We start from the raw sequence: 18,918 nt of genomic DNA on the forward strand, positions 1-18,918 counted from the left end.
CTACAGAAATAAAAAGCATATGCAAACATTAGGAGGAAAGGCTTTCCTGACTGTTTTTAATCTATTTGAAGTTGTAACTATCTCAAGTATTCTCTGATCTAGCAGATGTTAAAAATCATTTCCTCTTGAGATTCACAATCTGGCATAAATTGGTTGAATTGGCCAGGAAACATGAAGAAAATGTCCAAAGAACCACTATGTTGGGAGAGCAGATGTAAACTTGATCTTTCCTGTGGTTTACTTGCTTTATTGAATTCTTACACTGGTAGATCTAGAAACAAGAGAAGTATCTTCTGTCTTACTGTATTAATGGAAGTGTTGTACCTTCTACTTTTTAATAGACTCAAAAAATTCAGTGCTGCATCCAACTTAGTAGAGCTGTTTAGACTGCCTCACATATGAAATATGCCTCTGAATATAAAAAGTTACAAAATGAATCAGCAAAAGTTTTCTGCTAAGAACTTATGCAAAAGTAAATAGAAAAACTTACCTATATTTCAGCATGTTCCTTCTTAATGTGTCATATAAAATAATCGAATATGGTTTTAGAGTGACAGAAGATAACACTGTCCTTTGATAAAGTTTACTTACCATATAAACCGTATTTCCCATTTCCTGCACAGCCAAAATGAGGCCCTGAGAAATTCAGAGTTAGGCTTAAACTCTCAGAAGTTGGTTTTCCACCTCCCTGCTGCGAGCATTAATTGCCCCAAACTGATGTGCTTTAGCCATTTCATAGAGGTACTGGATAAAGCCGAATCACACGTTTTCAAGCTTGAGACATCAGATTCAAAACTAAACTGAAGATAAAAGCCGAAGGGGAGGTTCCCCGTCTGCTGCAGGGCATGGAACAAACAGCTTCTGCCTCGCTGTGACTACTTGAAGGTGTTTGTGTGACGCTGCACAGTTTAGCTCCCTCGGAGGTTTGGAGATTGAGGCCCTGAAGCCTGTTCAGCAGATGATGGGACGGCAGCGCGACCGCCTCACGCTCTGCTCCTTTCTCCAGCCTCTGCATAAGGAGTCGGTTATTGCTTCAGCTCGTGGCTCTAACAGGTACATTTCTACACAGGCCTAAAAATCACATCAGAATTCACAAACTGGTGCAGCAAGATGATGGAACAGCAAGTGCTTCATTTAGTTAATGGTGACCCTCATTCAATCCGCATACTCTTCAGTAACGGTACATTTTTTAAATGTGCTCAGACTGGGGGGGGAAAGAAAAATCAATAGGGAGCAAAGCACAAAAAAACTGTTACCACCAACCTCTCTACAAAATATAAAATCTGCATTCACTTCCAACTGAGAGTGCCTGATGACATGGCAAAAATTGCCTGTATGCCTTGCTACCATTCCTAGGGTACACTAAGATTCACTCATGCTATTTCGTATCCTCGCTTTGAGCATCTGCCATTGGAAACGGTATACAAAAATGCTCTAATTGTAGAGAATTGACCCAGTGTAACAGTTAGCCTCTTGGTATGCACTCTGATAGAAGTATAGCTTACATATGGGTCAGGGATGAGGCAGATCAAGATATATCTCCTGTAATGCATCCCAAATTAGCCTAATGAACAGGCACTTCAGCCAAGCAAAAATCCACCAGTTGTTACCAGAAACTCCAGCCAATCTGCAGAGTTTCACAATGAAATTCTTACAGACTGTGTGAACTGGGAAAAGCATCACTTAGACAGAGAAAGAGCCTAAGGTTAGGTCCACAATCTGACCGTAGCCTGTCCACTTGTACCAAGATGGTGCAGCTTTGTTTAGAGTAATAAGCTTATGCCAGAGCCGCGTCCTCTCAGAGAACCGTTCACTGTGCTGCCTGCCGTAGAGCCAGCTCAGATCGCTGTTCTGTACAACAAAAAGAAATCAGGTTGAAATCTTGTACAAACACGTAACTAACTTCAGATCTCATATTTCAAAGTGCTAAACATTCAACTTCCAAAGCACGCCTAACAAAATGAAAATGTTGAAAGGCAACAAGAGACGACAGCAGTTGGCACCTTACAGACAAGCAGCTCCTTCTGGGAACGTACACGCTTTTACAAGGCCAACCAGCACACTCAATGAAGGACCACTAGAAGTCAGTATGTAGACATTTATTTCAGATATGCAGTTTACACGCATATTATTGAGCAAAACTGAATTGCAAATATACAAATACTGTAACAAGCATTATCAAATAACGTAACTGGCACTAGTGTTATAAGCATATTACCAAAACTTGTGAGGATAAGTCATGGAAGAGGACTGCAGCTCATGGCATTTTCTTTTTATCCCATCAAACTTCCAGTAGCACCATAATGGCAACACATGAAACACAAGACAGAACATTGTTAACTGTTATTCTGATATTCACAATTCTTTTTTTTAATTATTTTTTAGTTTTAGTGAATTACATAGCAAAAAAATGTTAAACAGTGCAGGCGCTTTGGCCAACTTCAGCGTGTGTTCAGCTGTACATCTTCCATATGCAAAAGAAAAAGCCAGCATATTTGGAACCCATCTTTGCACTTGGGCAGTCGTTGCACTGCACTTTGATTCTGGGACCGAAGATATGCATGTCTTGCAAAGAGATGTCATGTCCACTAAAGCCTGAGTGAGTCTTTGGTAGGCAAATACTTCATTATTTTTATACAATTATCTACCACAGTCATTTTATTCACTAGAACTTTCTTTTGTGATCCAAGGTGGCCAAAGAGGACATTCTGGAAAACATTACAGTAAAATCCTCAAGCGACCAGGCACTTCAAACCCAGTCTTTTCCAAAGGCACCAAGAATTGATGGGGCATCGTTTTTCCCCCTAATGAAAGGTGACTGCATCTGCTTTTCTACAATGCTTATAAATGACCGGATTATTTTACAGTTCTTATACTCTATATAGTAGCCTTATCTGCTGCATGGTTGGTTGCATGAATAAATAAGTAACCCCACTGTTCTTCACAGGTGACATCTCCATTCTACCACACATTAAGTACCTATCTCTTCTGTTTCAAAATTAAGTAGAATGCCATAACCTTGCTCAAAGTGTACACACAAATGCTTCTGACACAGGCTACATCCATCTGAAGATATGCAGTCCATTCTACATGCATTCTAAATACAGTGTGTCCAGTTATGAAACAAAATTATCATTATGAATATTCACTGTTGAAATATGTTTGTATAGGTCTCCGCAAAACTTTTGCTTCCCTTAGAGTTCACACAAGAATGGTTTTAAGTCACTAATGCTCAACTAACACCCATTTATCCCAAACCCCATATTTTCCAAGTGAACAGTGCAGGACGTATTATTCATTTCAGCATTTAACATATTAAGAATTTACCAATTTTTACCTAAATACACCAAGCGTATGCTTTCAAGCAAAGTTGTGGCAAAAATACAAAACATGGACGTATTTGTACTGCTGTAATGCACTTGGTTAAAGCCTTCATGTCTCTTCACGCAGGTCTAAGATCCATACGAAGTATTTTGCCTTATCAGACAAGAACATATAAAATGCAGCTGTATCAAAACCTTGCTTCTGCTGGTTACCTGAAACCTACAGAAGTTGCGTGTAATTCAACCAGCTTTCAGACAGGGTTCTTTAGTGGTAAATATATTTTTGCAGCACTTGTAGGCTTAGATTTCAGTCTGAATAGCAGTGCTTAATTCCCCAGCATGTTGTGAATGGTTGTTGTTTGCTTCTTTCAGTGCTTCACCAACACCTAAATCTACATCTGCTGAAGATCCACTATGAACGCTTTCCTCAGCGATGTAACTCAGCTGTGGAACGTCAGTGCTTGGGGCTGTTGGAACAGACGCAGAGATTCCACTTGGCTGTGGAGAGTTTTCCAAGCGATCGTTTTCCACCTCTGGGAGAACACTGACCGTGGTGAAGCGAGTGTGATAGTCGTTGGAACCATGGCTACAGGAAGTTTTCATACTCTCCATATCTGAGCAACTAAACTCAGAAAAATGACTCGAGTGAGAATCTGCTACAGATGGAATACTATCGCTAAGAGAGGGAGAGTCAAATTCACTGGAGTTTGTGCTTTGCTGCTCCAACAGCTGAGCATCCATGTCCTCTCTCGTCTCATTTATCTTCATGCTACTCTTCTTTCTCAGCTTACCTTTACATTTTTTTCCTGCTGTTGTTTCTTTGGACCACTTGGTGGCACCAGACTTACTTTCTGGCAAGCAGGCCGAAGAACACCCGGCATTGCTCCGGCCGGCAGCGCTGCCATCATCCACACTGCTGCTTCCGCTGTTGTGTCTGAACTTGGCTGGCTTGGATTCAATATCCACTTGCACTTCCATGCTGTTGCCTTCCCTAGAACAAGAAAGGATCCCTGAGTGCAAGCGGTCATCTAAGACAAGCCAGCTAACACAGCAAAACAAACTCTCACTGCTTTCCAAGATACATAGCAAAAGAAAGTCAGGGAGATGTCAGTTATTCTAGAAAAGCTAAACATTTAAACAAATTAACAGCCCAAAGGAAAACACAAAGTCTGAAAGATCAAACACTTTACTGAGCTATAGTATGGTGTTCCTCTTTGGAAATAACCTTGGCAAATATAAGCAGCCGCATATAATTCAGTTAGCAATAAAATTTGCAGTCTTAAAGGGTAATCATAAAAGCAGCACAGCTGAGGCATGCCTAGAATATCCTTCAATAAGCAAGGCTTATTCATCTTCTGTGTTCAGCACATTTCTCTTACCTGTCCAAAGGGATGTAGGAGTTCAGAATGGATCCCGCCATTGCTTTGGTGCTGGCGTTGTCACTAACCGTTCCCAAGCTAACTGTGCCAGATTCTCCGCTCAGACTGTATCGTTCCTTCTGCACATCTGCTTGTACTTCCAGTCTTGGAGAGAAAGAAAGAGAGTTGCACATACTGCTGCTACAGTTAAAGCGCACTAGTTCAAACTTAGTGTCACTTTGTACAGATTCTCCACCATTCAGTAGTAAGTAGAGTTTATTAGTTACTCCAGTGCAGATGTGCATATTTACCCTGCTGAGACAGGTTCTCTCTTTGCACTGTCAAAAATGACAATTTTGCAATTAAAAAAATCCAACAACTACCCAAAACCGCCCCTTAACAAAACCAGACTGATTTCCCAACAAAGCAGTATGTTGCATGTTAACCAGAGGTTCTGGATTTTTTCCTCCCTGAGATTTACAAGAACAATTCCCAGGCTTAGCTACAATTCTTTTGCAGATAGTGTACTGCTCACTAAAAATGGAAAAGAACAAATCAGAAGGGTATATAAGTTCAAGACATTATAATTCTCCTGTTTCTCCAGCTGTAAAGTTATTCCCAATCAAATAACAGGGAGAGAACTGTGTCCTGTACTCTGCTTTATATTGTACTGTTAGCAACTGCAACAGAAATAATAGAAACCTGAGCAATCTTAAGTTGGGCTGAGCAGATACACCGGAAATCATAGGCTTTTTCCCAAATGCCTTGTTCATCTGTGTCCTCACAGTGAATTGTAAGAGTGTATTTTGTTTTTCACTCTTAGCTCTTTAAAGAAGAGGACAGGTATACCTCACTCAGCACTCACAGCTTGAAAATCCTGCCCGAGCAGAAGGAAACTTTTGATGCCATCCTGCTCTCCTTATTCTAGATAGCCTGGACTTCTGAATTACTCAAGAAAATGAGCTGTGTTAACACCTGATTTAAAAGGCAAATTGCACCCTGAACCTTAAATGTTAACAATTCTTTCCAGACACTCTTTCTCTTCAGGGTGCAGGACAGCCAAGAAACAGCAAGGCCCCAATTCGCAGGAGGCACAGAGCACGTGAGTGACAAGCAGCCGCTACCTCGGTGGGGCCAGACACCTGGCTGCCTCCTTTCCTGCCCGAGTCCATTCCAAATCCAGGCTCTAGCCGGGCATTCTGAAGGCACAGATCAGGACTTGGGCACTACTGATCAAGTCAGCAGTTCTGACTCTGGGGTGAGATGCACAGAACACGCCTATGTTAGACGTGAGGGGCCTCCCTCTGACTGCTGGGTGAAAACTGCTCTCCTGGGAAGCCAGAGAACAAGATCTCAGTATTTCACCCTGAAAGCATTCAAACTCTTCTTTGAGGACTGTGGTCTGGTAGGATCTCTTTGAAATCAGCAAGTTTGTCAGAGCTAAACTGTCACTATCTCCTATAGACTGCTCCTTTCAATGGGAACCAATTTAAAAAAAAAAAAAAACACAAAAGGTCAAAAAACACCAGTAATACCATTTCCTCTGCTTACACGTGGAACGAGATACATCATGGCAGAAAGCACGCCTCTTACCTGTTAAAGCAGTTAACCATTGCGCTTCCTGAGAGACTCCCTGTTATGCTGGCTCCAGCCAGGGCCATGGTGCTGGCAGTTTCACTGAGGTTGTCACGAATGGCTCCTATTCTATCCATGTGGCTACCGCTCGCGCTCAAGCTGCCCGTCAGTCCGCCAACGCTTCCTTCGCCGATGCTGGGGTTGTGACGTGCCTCTGCCACTGAAGTGGTATCTAGACAGAAATAAAGATGGCTTGTCACTTATGGAAGTAGAATTTAGTAGCTTCTAGGATGTGACCGTGGAAACTGTTCCTGAAATTCTGCTGAGAAAAAGGATTTACAAAACATAATTGTGACAAAAATATAACTTAAAACCCCCATGTTTATTGTAGTTGCTATAATGGTTATGCCTGACATCACATAATTAAGATAGCAAAAAAGTTAACCACAGACAGAATGGTAACACGCAGTCAAAGAAAACAGATGGATCCTATCCCAAAGAATATTGCCATATAATTAAAAATTTTAAAAGCCCCAGATCAGCATTTAGTTCCCGCTACTACAGATAAAAAGATGAAAGCCAGCAAGCTTCCACAAACAAGTGTTAGGAAAAAGCTGCACTAATTTTATCTCAAAACTTTTACTTACGGAAAAGACTTGAGTCTGGCATTGATCAAAATGGGTAAGAAAAATTTTAATGGTTGTATTACTGCACAGCACGTACACAGAGAAGTTCATCTAATCTGAGAGCTGGTCTTTCAGCAATGAGTGGAGGCAGTCCTAACTATACTGTACTTCTTCTGCAAGTTAGTATTCTAGTATCTAAGGCCATCAAATGTAAGTCACAAAGCCCAAATTTATAGAAAATTAATCAGATTTTTCTTACCTACAGCTGCATTTGTTCCACCAACATTTATATCATTTTCATCATCAAATTCTATCCTGACGCCTTTTCCGTTGCCTGCTGACACACCACAGCCTCCGCTTCGGCAGAGGGAAATTGGAACGACTCCATACACATAAGCCAGCATAATAGGAACACCGATACCTACAGAGCAAAGTACAGTCTTTCATTAAGTGTGACTTGTATTTTGGATCCTTTCATAAAAGCAATTTAATTTTCCATGATTACTTAATATTTCACACTTGAAAGAAATCAGGAGGGAGAAAAATTAATAAATATTGGTAAATCACTAAGGTGAAATGACAGGAAAGTACTTTTAAGCAAGCAGAATGTCCTCTGTCAGCACTGGTAGGCAGAGAAGCTTAATGCTTGATGAATTAATACTTCCAGTGTGGCCATAACATCTTTTAAAAACAAATTAAAATACTTTAAGGGTTCAGATAAGGTCCATTGGAGACTGTAATAATGTTCCACCTGAGAAGCAGAAATCTATTTCAAATGTTATTCAACTAAAAATGTTACATCTATGAGATTTTGTGTCCCACTACCAGTTCAGCAGGGATCTGACACCACTGCTATGAGAGCAACTCAAGGCAGACAGACACCAGAAACAGTTTTATGACTGGCATATCTGCATTTGCACAGCAGTCAGCCACTGTTACCAAGCAGTTTAGAGCCACAGCTTCAGCGACAATGTAAACCACCACTGCCTAAAAGTGGCCCTGTCTTCCCATCCCTCTGAGCACCGCTTCTGGCACGAGGGGAACACGGCATACACAGCTGTGTGATGAATCGGATCAGCGGACTGATCCAGCTTAAAACTAAATGGTGGGTCTAATGTGAATCAGTTATCCATGGCAGCTTACTGAGCAGCTGTAAAGATGCTTGTGCTGCAACAAAGCAGAAGCAAGGCAGCGCTGGGCAAATTCACTCCTTTCAAAAAATCAGGGTTTATTTACAGTGATCTTGAAATTACATAAGACAACAAATATTTTGTAACATACATCCCGATTTTCCTCAAATATCACCTTCAACAATCTCTATGAGAAAGAATGATAGAATTTAAACTGACTCCCTGAGCATAACAGTTTGTCAACTACTGTAACATTAAGTTTAAGACACTATTCTTTTGTGTTGAGAAAACTTTCACAAGAAGTTATTCAAATGTGAATAGAGACTGTGGCAGCAGTTTTTTCTTGGTCAGTCATTTTTAAAAGCTTGAAGTATTTCAGTTTTAAAAGCTAGATAGGACAACACGGAAACTTCAATTTGCAAAATAAAAATAATTTTTAATTCTTCATTTTAATGCAGCATTTCCTGAAGTACTGCATTCTCTGTTCTGCCCCAATAAATATCTAACCTCAGACTCATCATTGTCTCAGTTCCTCCACCTATAAAATGAAAATACAGGACTTAACTCAGCTGTTTTATTAAAGAATTCTTACAGAGTTCTGGTTGCAAGGTATTACCAATACACAAAATAGCAGCATTTGCTTACCTACAGTTACTGCAGCTACAACTGGAGAAACAATTACAGATAAGGTTACACCACCTGCTATAGCCAAGTTTCGCTTGTGCTTTGAAATGTCTTTGCCTTCATATCGATTGTGAATCTTGGGATAAGAAAAGAAGAAAGGTTTTTAGATTTATTGTCATAACACATTGCTTCAAGGATGGAAGAACTGACATATAATAGTTTGGAATCTGTATCCTACTCTCTTCCACAGAGACCACATACTATGTCACAATTTATTCCGTAACAACTCTCAAAGTAAAGAAAACGTACACATTTCTTAATTTTAGGCAACTTCTTAAAAGTTAGAAGCCCTCCCATCCAGCGACTAAGCATCTACTTTCAGCCTCAAGTTAAAAGAGCTAAATCATTGTAGAGCTTTTTTTGATGGTTAAGTGGGGACAGCAAGAACTCCCTTGCCCTGGCACCCTCCAGTAACAAGCTTGTTGTGCGTTCACTCTCTCTAGGAACGTGTCTATTCATGGATATGTGCTTCATCTGTCATCATTCTCAGTTAAGATGCAATTACAAAGGAACAATAGGTCACTATCTTATTGGTTGTCATGAGGCTACATTAATCCTCACTACATCTAAGGAGGAACACAGGATAATCACAATATTTTTGTATCAATATGTTACTGCAAAAAGGATGACAAAAAATGAGCAGTAGTGTCATCAAATGTTGTGCTTTCTAAATTATTATTTCAATTAGAGATTTGGTAGAGTAGTTCTCATTTTGGAATAAACTTGTATTTTTTCAGGCAAAGCAGGCAAATAAAGGGCAGAGAAGACACTGCACTTTGTATAATGAGAGTATTTACTTGTGCTGAGGTACATTATACAGAGAGCAACACAGAGTGAGGGAGCACTTGAATGCGGACGCACCTATGGACTGAAAAGGAAAAAGGGAACATGTACGCTCTCACAGTACGAGCATTTAAGAATTACAAACCCAGGAAAGTCAGGTTTCATGGGGCTCTGTGAGCAATTAGCAGGATCACCTCAGGCACTGAATTTTACTGTTAGGGGCGATTTTAGCTACTGAAACAAAGGCACACAATAAACGTATCTATAAAGGCTACTGGATTCCTTAAGCATAAAGCAACAAAAAGGAATGGAAGGAATGGAAATACTCTTTCCAATGAAGAAGACAGACAGAATATTGTATAAGAGTAACAAAGCTTCCTTTACTGAAGCAACAGCAGCATTAAGAAAATAGAAAGTAGGTCAGATTACTATGAATAGGTATAAAGAAACAGCATGAGGGTGTCAGGACAAAAAAAATCAAAAAGGTTAAAACAGAGGAGGAAAAAAGCAAGGGACATCAAAGTCTATAAGAAATCATTCTAAAAGCACATGGTTAGTAAGAGGAAGACCAAAATGGATCTATTTGCTATTTAACAAAAAGGAAAGGATGAGGATGAAACTGGAGGCCTGTTCAATTTTTTTCCCTTCAGTTGTCACTGAAGATGAACTGTGAGCCAGGTGACTGATGACAAAGGAAGAATATCCGTAGGAAAACAACAGGTTAGAGTGTACTTACATGAGATGATCTGAAAAGCATCTCAGCAGGCCCAATTTCAGAGCCACTAATAATAACTTTTGAAAATTATCATTCATAGAGGATGTCCGAAAAAAAATTAATCAGGAAAACTGGAAAAAGCTGAACTGCAACGATAATCTTTAAAAAGGTATAAAACAAGAAGCTGTGGAATTAAAGACCAGTGAACTGAACTTCAGTTTCCTGACAACTGGGAACTTGTAGACACCAAAGCAAATGCACAAAGTTAACAGGCCACACTGATTTTTCTCAAGTAGAGATCACATCAATTTTCTCTTGTGACAAGATAACTAGCCTTGAGGATGGGGAGAGGCAGATGTCACACACTGAACAAAATTTTGACATTTTCTGGTATGACACTCAAATAGGTTGTAATGGTCTGGACTGAAACATGGACTAGAGAAAACTACTACTAGCTTCATGTGAAACTGATAGAAAACATCCCAAGTTGTCATTAGACCTTTTTACTCCCCAATTTGGAACTCTTCACCCAATACTTTTTCAAGAGATATGCCCTGGATCCAGGAGTAGTCAACATTTTCATGAACATGGAAGATGGAAGGAAAGGAACACGTGTGTTGAATTTCAGGCCAATATTATCAGCAAGGTTGCAAGAATGCCAGAACTCATACTAGTCTTAAGAAGTTCAAACAATGCCCTGAAATTACTAAAATGCAGCACAGCAATGAGGTCAAGACTAGCCTTAGGAAGAGATCAGTTGCCTAAATTACCAGTATGCTGAGGATGTGTATGTGTTTTAAAGTACACAAAACGAAAATAGCATGTTACTGAGACAGACATATGCAGCTATATGCACAGGATCACCCTTTCATTTAGCTCAGCAGTAGTAATGCTTCATTTTTGACTGCTGTATTCAAAATGGACACAACCAAAGGTGGTTTGAACAACTCTAAGGAGATTCAGAAGGGAGGAGAAGAATCAGAGGTCTATAACAATGCGTTTTCTTGACAATGTGTCAAGAAAAACTGGAAGTGCTAGGTTTGTTCAGATATAAGAATGGAAGTAAACTTACAAATCAAATATGTAATGGGATATTGCAAAACAAAAGGATTCCTTATGTCAGCTGAAGATAGGGCAGTAAGAACTCAGTGCAGGAAGACAATTTACATTAATGTTAGAAAAATCATTTTTACTAAGAAAATCAGGCTCAGAGAGCCTGTGGAATTTCCATCACCAGATGTTTGAAAGAAAAGTGCCAACATGTGACAGGAGTCACAGAAAGATGACCATTAAGCAGTGGGGTACAAGAGAAATTCTCATGAGGCTGCCCTCAGACTAACTTTGAGACTTTGCCATTAATACATGTGATGGAGACCTATCCCAAAATCTAATGGAAAAGCAGAACATGCACTAGTAATTTGAAACAGGTAACTGCTGCCTTCTTCCTCTTATCATTTATAAGGTTCCAATTACTTCATGAGACTAAGATAAAACACAACATAAGGGTCAAAAGATAACTGCAGCAGAAGGTAGGAGTACTAGATTGAAAGAAAAAGATGAAAAAGAACACAGTAGAAAAGCTGCATCCCTGGACTTTTTGCCTAGGAGCAACATCTCAAGTAAGAAACACTTCCCCCCAGCAAATGTAGAATTACATGTCTGTGCCAGTCACTATGAGAATCCATGCTGATAAAAGCAGAACAGCAAATCTTTTGATTCTGTTGTTCAAAACACGTAATCAGTATTTCGCTTACCTGTTTTAAAAGGAACTACATTCTTATAAACACTGCTTCTCCCTCCTGTACAACTGAAACAAATATCCTTAAGCAATCTAGATGGTGGTGTTTCATGGGGTTTTTTGTGTGTGTTTTTATTTAAGGCTGGTGAAGATAGCCAACTGAACATAGTTTTACCAAATTCATACAATTCAGAAGATAACACGTGAAGCATGTTAGGAGTTGCAGCACATTTTACCTTTCGTCCCACATACACAGGGATTCCAATAATCATAGCAGGAATAGCAATGCCAGCTATTAAAGCAATTCCTACAGGAGCTCCAACAAGTGTCCCTAGTTGCCACAGTATTTTCTTTTTACGGCTCCATGGTTTCTTTCCCCAGAATGTGCAACCTGATGGGCTAATAGAAAGAATAAAATTGTAAAGAAATTGTAAATAAATCAACATAACTATACAGTACTAAACTGCTCTCTAGTTTAAAAATTATTGTTCTTAGGTTCAAGTTACAAATATTATGGATATCAAGCAATCAGTTATCATTTCTTTTTTTTTCACCTTTACAACATGTTTTGTAACATAATGAGAATCATATTGCATATTACCACATGCCAATCTGTGGTTCACAGGTAACTTACATAATCAGAGTTGCTTACTACTAAGACAACATAGCAGTATCAAGGTATCAGTAAAAACAGGGGTATGTTCATCTAAAACACTTCATTTGTTGTAATAAGTACACATTGCACACATGAAACTTAGGAAAGTATTTTAAAATTAAAAAAAATAACAAAACACTCATTTAAATACATGCATTGAAAACTAACTCAATTCTCAGGTATGAATACTTCCACTGTGATTCTCTACTCCAACAGGAAGCAAGCCAAACTTGCAGCACAGCATCCAGGAATCTACTTCTATATACTTCAGAAAACAAATTGCCAACAACATAGATATTTTTTTTTTCTTAAATGTACCTTAAATAATGTAAATCTGAGATCTCTTTCATACATAGCCAACAGAATTCACAGCCACAGACAGCACAAGTCATATGATTGCAGCTTCCATCATTCATTTTTATGATATAAGCAGCACAGCGTGGGCATGGCTTTATGTCATCAGCTGTTTAAAAATGAATATAAAGATAATATCAGTTCTCTAGACAAGCAGGTTTAATCAAAATATAGACATATGTTTGGGAAAACTGACTGAACCATTATCTGAAAAATGGAAGAAGTTTATTGTAATCTTGCTTTACAAATCTTGATTTGGCAATAACTTGATAGCTATTGCTATTCGTAAACCTTGGACCAAGTAAAACTAATGAAAACAAGGTGTATTAGATCACATTCAAGTAATTTAATAATTCATGCATACACTCTGTGCAAGGATTTTCTAAGCTTAATGCAATATATATTAGTCGAACATTAAATATGTATGTTACCACAGGACTGGTAATATGGTCTCTTTAAATATAATCCTCTCTTACATTTCATGCTGTTATGAATCTTTTACTTGAATATTCAGTCTCCACTCTGTTACTACTTCTTATCTCAAATCTATCTCCCCTTCTACATTGAGTGCATTTCTTTGGTATCACCAACCTCCTCTTGAGTCCTTTTCACAGCCCTACTTAATACTTTCTTACTTCCTAGCAAAATTAAAATTCTGGAGGGTCTCCTCGTTTTCAAGTCAAATACTGAAAAATGCAGTTAAGTGACCAGCTCTATCATTAACAAACAAGGGGTCATTGGGCAACAGTGAAATACTTGTACACTGACAACCACAGTTGTGATCTTCGCTCTTTCACGTTACTGGTTAGCATCTGCACTTTGGGACAAGCTATTTGCTCACAGCAGCAGGAATAACTTGCAGCTCCTAGTGCAGAAGCCCAAGTTTATTGCCTCTAAGACAAACAGAAAAGAGGGGTTATACTTGGAATGATGAATATCCAGAGGTGCAGAACCAGCAGGAAGAGTACCTCTACCAACCCCAGTGCAAAAGGACAGCGAGCAGCTGAAAGGAGGCACCAGCTGTTCCCAGATGGCAACAGATGCACAACCTACGGGGCACTAACTAAACTGAGCAAGCTCTTACAGCACAGATACGGCAGAGCTACTGCTGTTCCTGCTGGGACTGACTTGAAAGGGCAAGGAAAGGAAATGGTGTGCCATTTTATTTAAAGGTTTTTAAAAAAAAATTAGTTCAAAACTAAAGTAGTACGCCAATTTTTAAGACAAGATGAGGCGCCTTGTTAAAATGAGCCAGAATGAACAACAAATTAGAGACTCCCAAGTCTAGGCTGGATTGGAGAACAACAGCTCTAACTACATTCAAAGTGCAAGAGACATTTCCCCAAATATCTACCTTGTTCGGTAAGGCAGACACAAAAACCACCAAACAGATCAGAGTTTGGTGAAACTCTTGAGCCAATTCTTATCAATAGCAAACCAGACTCTTGCTCTGCAAAGTACTACTCCAAAGAGTTAACTTTTTTGGGAAGCTTACAAACAAGTTCATTTTAAAGACGACAGAATTGTTTGCTTTCTGGTAGCCAAGACAGATATTATTAAGTATTTTACTGAAAAACATTAATTAGTACTAACAAAAATGTCAAATGTCAGAGCTGGCAGACTAATAGTGTCTTCTGAAAGCAGAAAATCAGTGTTTTAAAGTTTTATTATTAACAGCCCTGTGAAATTTCACCTACAATGGAGAAAAAAAAGCGTTCCCAGTGTGTAAGTGATACAACTAATGAAGTCAGCCTGCTAAACACAAAGACTGCTTTGCAGCAAGTTTCTTTGACTTCACATTTTTCAGCTACAAAGGAAGAATTCAAAATGCTGACAAGCCTGTAAGATTGAAGTCAGATGCTATGGTCAGAGAATACTTCAAATTACAACATTTAAAATTTGAATTCAAACTTAAAACTGTATATTTTATATTTCTGAAAGACAAAGCAGCTAGTATCTACCACACTACTCTTCAGTTCTTTCCCTTTTAGAGTTAGTTGTGCAAATGTACTACAGAAAAATACTAAGAAGGTTTTACAGACAGACACAGTATCATAATCATAAATACCTGCTGCTCCAGACTCCTGGCTGTAGCTAATAGATGAAGAACGAATTGTTCTCAGGCGCAGACTTTGAGCTCTCTCCTGGCGAGCAGCATCACAGGTCTGGTTTGGATGCCAAATCTGCTTACAGTGGTAGCAAAACTCAGTTCCACAGCCTTCTCGTCCACACGTCAGTTTGGGACAGCTGGCACATCCAAAAGCGATCACAGCATATCTTGAATGACCAAGAGGGGCAAGAGAGAATTTTGTTAATAAAAACAGTCCTATCTATAGACTGGAGCAGACAAGACAGCTGCCAGAGCAGCTGAAGCAGGCACAAAGGCAGTGGGCACCAGCAGGTGACATTAGGTGGCCAGAACAGGTTCCTCACCAGCTCCTCCCTCAACTCCCTCACTATTGCACTGGACTAAGACTGTACAGAAATACTACAGCGAGTGTAACACTTTGCTCTACCCCACCCTGGTAACTTTGTGCAGTACTAAAGTATACTGTATACTGCATTTAAGGCTGAATGCAGTACTCTAGGTTTATGGTCACAAAGCAACCACAGTTTAGAAGAACAGGACAATAAAACCAAAAAAGTTATTAAAAAAAAAAAGCTACAGTTTTAAAAGTGTCCCAGTCACTATGGGCATGTCTAGGCTTGACGCTTTCTGTAATCTGGGAGGACCCTTGCTAAGTGAGCTGTAGTGTAATCTGTTACTGTAAAGGCATCTGATGTGGTACTGCATGACATTTCTGTGTTTTACTGGTTGCCTTGTGTCATGAATACCACTTCTACTTTAAATAGATGTTTGCTTACTCTTTGTATTTTAAAATGTCAAAACAACAAAGCAAGTATTTTATAAATATTTTGGTTTCTTAATTATTAAGACTTTTCTTTGGACAATTTTTTTAAAAATACATTTGAAACTGCAAAAACAAATTGGTGAGAGTTCAGGGCTTTACTGTCACCTTTACTATGACAATACTAAAGGGTAAAATAGTTCCAAAAACCCTGAGACTTGCAAAACTGTGTTACACTATTTTGTTATCAGACACTACATGAACAAGTCTGTTCAATGACAGTTTTTGCCACAAATCCAGTCCTCCATCAGGTTTACATTTTAAAGATCACATGATAAAAATAGAGACGAGGTATATTACAGTTCATATTAATACTAAATACATATACACACATGTGCCTCAACTCCTATCCATTGTAAGCTTTGCAATAGCTTTCTTTTAAATAGAAAACAATGCTACGTCCATGGGCATGGACACTTAAAACATTTATAGTTCCAATTCACACGAACAGTACCCCTGAATAGACTTCAACAGATTCCTAAATGCAGGAAGGCTTTAATTTGTGGCTGTTGAAATGAAAGTAATTTTATTTTAAAAGACTAAATTGTTTATTTTTACCCCCTGCCCAATTTATCGTAGTTGACTAAATTAACTCAAAATATTCTTTATTGCTAATGATACTAAAAAAAATAATTCCCACTCACATATTTATCTGAAAATTTAGCTGCTTTAATTTTAGAATAGCTAGATCTGAAGCACTGTTAAGTTAATGCAAATCCTATCCCTTTCATTAGTGTTTTAAAACAGCATGTTTGAAGTTTCCTCCTGTGCTGGTTCGACAGAAAATGAGTTTTTTCCATGCAGTTTTTTCCTTTTCTTTTCATAGCCAGCACGGTCATTATTTGGATTTAGTTTGAGAACAAGATGAATTGCTCTGGTCTGAGGGCCAAGGACATTCTGAACACTCTGCCCACAGGCATGAGACAGCAAGGAAGTGGGCATGGATGGGGCAGAACTTGACTAACACCCAGACTGAGCAATGAGAGTATTCCATGCCATTAGCATCATGCTCCATATATGAGTCAGGATGTTCTGGCTAGGGACAGAGTCAGGACAGACAGGGATGGAGATCTGTTCTGGTTCTGCTCTGTTTTGGTGGAGTTCTGTTTGGGAGTTTCTTTATTTTGGCTTTTCACCATCCTGCTGTTTTGCAGTGTCCTCTGGGCCTTTCTGCCTTTTTCTCTCTTCTCTCTCTGGGATCAGCTCTTGGGACCAGGTACTGCTGCCCGGGACCAGCTGCTTGGTATGGGTGGAGTTCGTGAGGAATTGTATTGACTATCTTTAATTTTATATTCTATTTCAATTTAATATATATTAGTAGTAGTATAATATATTAGTGTTATTTTGTTATTTTATTAAACTCTGTTTATCTCAATCCACGAGCTTCTGCCTTCCCTTTCAATTCTCTCCCCTATTTGGGGCTGGGGAAGGAGGAGTCACTGAGCAGATACCATGGTTATATTGCCAATTTGGGTTAAACCACAACACAAAAAGTTTTGCAAACAAATAGGAGTTTTCAATCTTAAATTTACAGATGATGCCGTTTCAAATAAAAATGAGATATAATACTAATCTGTTTTCAAATATTTATTACTTTCCAAATAAAAAATTGTTTCAATAATTGCAAGACTCTTCTGTATGGCTGCCAACTTAATCAGCTCTCTTCCCACTTACTGTGACTAAAGACTTAATTGCTTTGTATGTACACTAAGAAACTTTGATCCAAATGCTTCTTCAACATATAGGGATACATCCAAGACTAACCAAAGTTTTAGCAAAGGATCTCAAATGCAGGCCACAGAATGAAGTATCAATTTATATCCTGCCTCCCATTGCTAATAAAGAATGGGTGCATCCAGGAAAGGACTTCCCATTTGGGACAGATGTGTGGGCACACCTTTAGAAAGTAGCTTTTTAGACCAGAGTAAATCTCAGTTCAAACTGTACAAGACTACAGGTTTAATTTCTACATTTTGCATTCATTTTACAGGTGATGCGAAAGCCAGAAATTCTTATTACACTGAGAGAAGGGACAAACAACCAAATTTAAAAAGTAATGAGTAAATCAAAAACCAGAGGCAAAGAGAAATTACTTGAAGAAGAAATAGGAATGAAAAATTTTTACTCTTTTGCCCGATCTGCTTTTTCCTTGAAAAAGAGAAGAAAATCTAGGAATTGCTGCTCTCTTCTAATAATGTCAGCAACATAATCTCAGAGCAAAACCATTAAATAATTCAGATAGAAGAAAAGACAGAACACGTCTGGAATGCTGATTCACTAAGGCTTGTTAAAATGACATCGGAAAACTGATAGGAAGAAACAGAATCTCAAAAATTTAGCCTGGAAGAAAGTCCATGAGGTTCCCTTACCCGTGCTCTTTGCCCCAGGGAAAGACCACCTATTTGCCAGTGTCCCCTACCAAGCCACTGCAGGTAGGCTGCAGCTGCTCCAAAGACTTTTACAGTATACTTTGCACCTATTTCCTATTTATTACAGTACTTCTAATTTTAAAGACAACTTTAGGAAATAATACCTTCTGAAGTTACTGTACCTCTCCTACTTTGGGATCAATGGCAAATTTAGTAAATGCATGCCATCAAGTTCCTTAATGAAATATTTTACGCATGCTAAAACCTGGTCAGCTCCCACCACACCCCTATTGCATTCAGCCAGAATGACCTATCGACACCTGATCAGAAAAAAGAAAATAAAAGCAGCATCAGTTTTAATTGATATTGCACAAATAAATTACAGTTGCCAAAGTAATTAGATACTGATAACTGTTCTACCATGTGATTGTTAAGGCAAATGTCTGCTGAGCTGACAAAACATGATGGCACGACCTCTTGTTTCTTTAGGATGACATAATGAATGATGATAAAGAATGATCCTGCTGAGAAGTATCCAAGTAACCAACTTCATCCTATTTTAAATTAGTAATGAGAATTCAGCGCAGATGTACTATCCCTGCATCAAAACCAGAATCCATCTATCACTGTGAAGTAGTTTCCTACCACATGAAACATATTAGGAAAAAGTCATGTTATCAAAGTAGATCTGAGGTCACC

At 38.8% G+C, this 18,918-nt stretch overlaps 1 protein-coding gene across 6 annotated transcripts in view; it reads right to left on the reverse strand.

Annotated features, from left to right (window-relative positions):
• Positions 1–2,084: 2,084 nt before the first annotated feature.
• RNF19A (ring finger protein 19A, RBR E3 ubiquitin protein ligase) overlaps positions 2,085–18,918 on the reverse strand; it is a 61,216-nt gene continuing 44,382 nt past the window's right edge. For all 6 annotated transcript variants that reach the window (XM_065054103.1, XM_065054104.1, XM_065054100.1 and 3 more), the window contains 8 exons: positions 15,010–15,218; positions 12,906–13,050; positions 12,169–12,331; positions 8,658–8,772; positions 7,142–7,303; positions 6,275–6,488; positions 4,703–4,846; positions 2,085–4,314 (listed from right to left, as the gene is read on the reverse strand). In XM_065054103.1, coding sequence (XP_064910175.1) covers positions 3,624–4,314; positions 4,703–4,846; positions 6,275–6,488; positions 7,142–7,303; positions 8,658–8,772; positions 12,169–12,331; positions 12,906–13,050; positions 15,010–15,218 — 1,843 coding nt within the window. In that variant the 3' untranslated portion in view covers positions 2,085–3,623. The remainder of the gene's footprint in view (positions 4,315–4,702; positions 4,847–6,274; positions 6,489–7,141; positions 7,304–8,657; positions 8,773–12,168; positions 12,332–12,905; positions 13,051–15,009; positions 15,219–18,918) is intronic.

The sequence above is a fragment of the Columba livia genome, chromosome 2 (assembly GCF_036013475.1).
Source record: "Columba livia isolate bColLiv1 breed racing homer chromosome 2, bColLiv1.pat.W.v2, whole genome shotgun sequence".
Classification (NCBI taxonomy): domain Eukaryota; kingdom Metazoa; phylum Chordata; class Aves; order Columbiformes; family Columbidae; genus Columba; species Columba livia.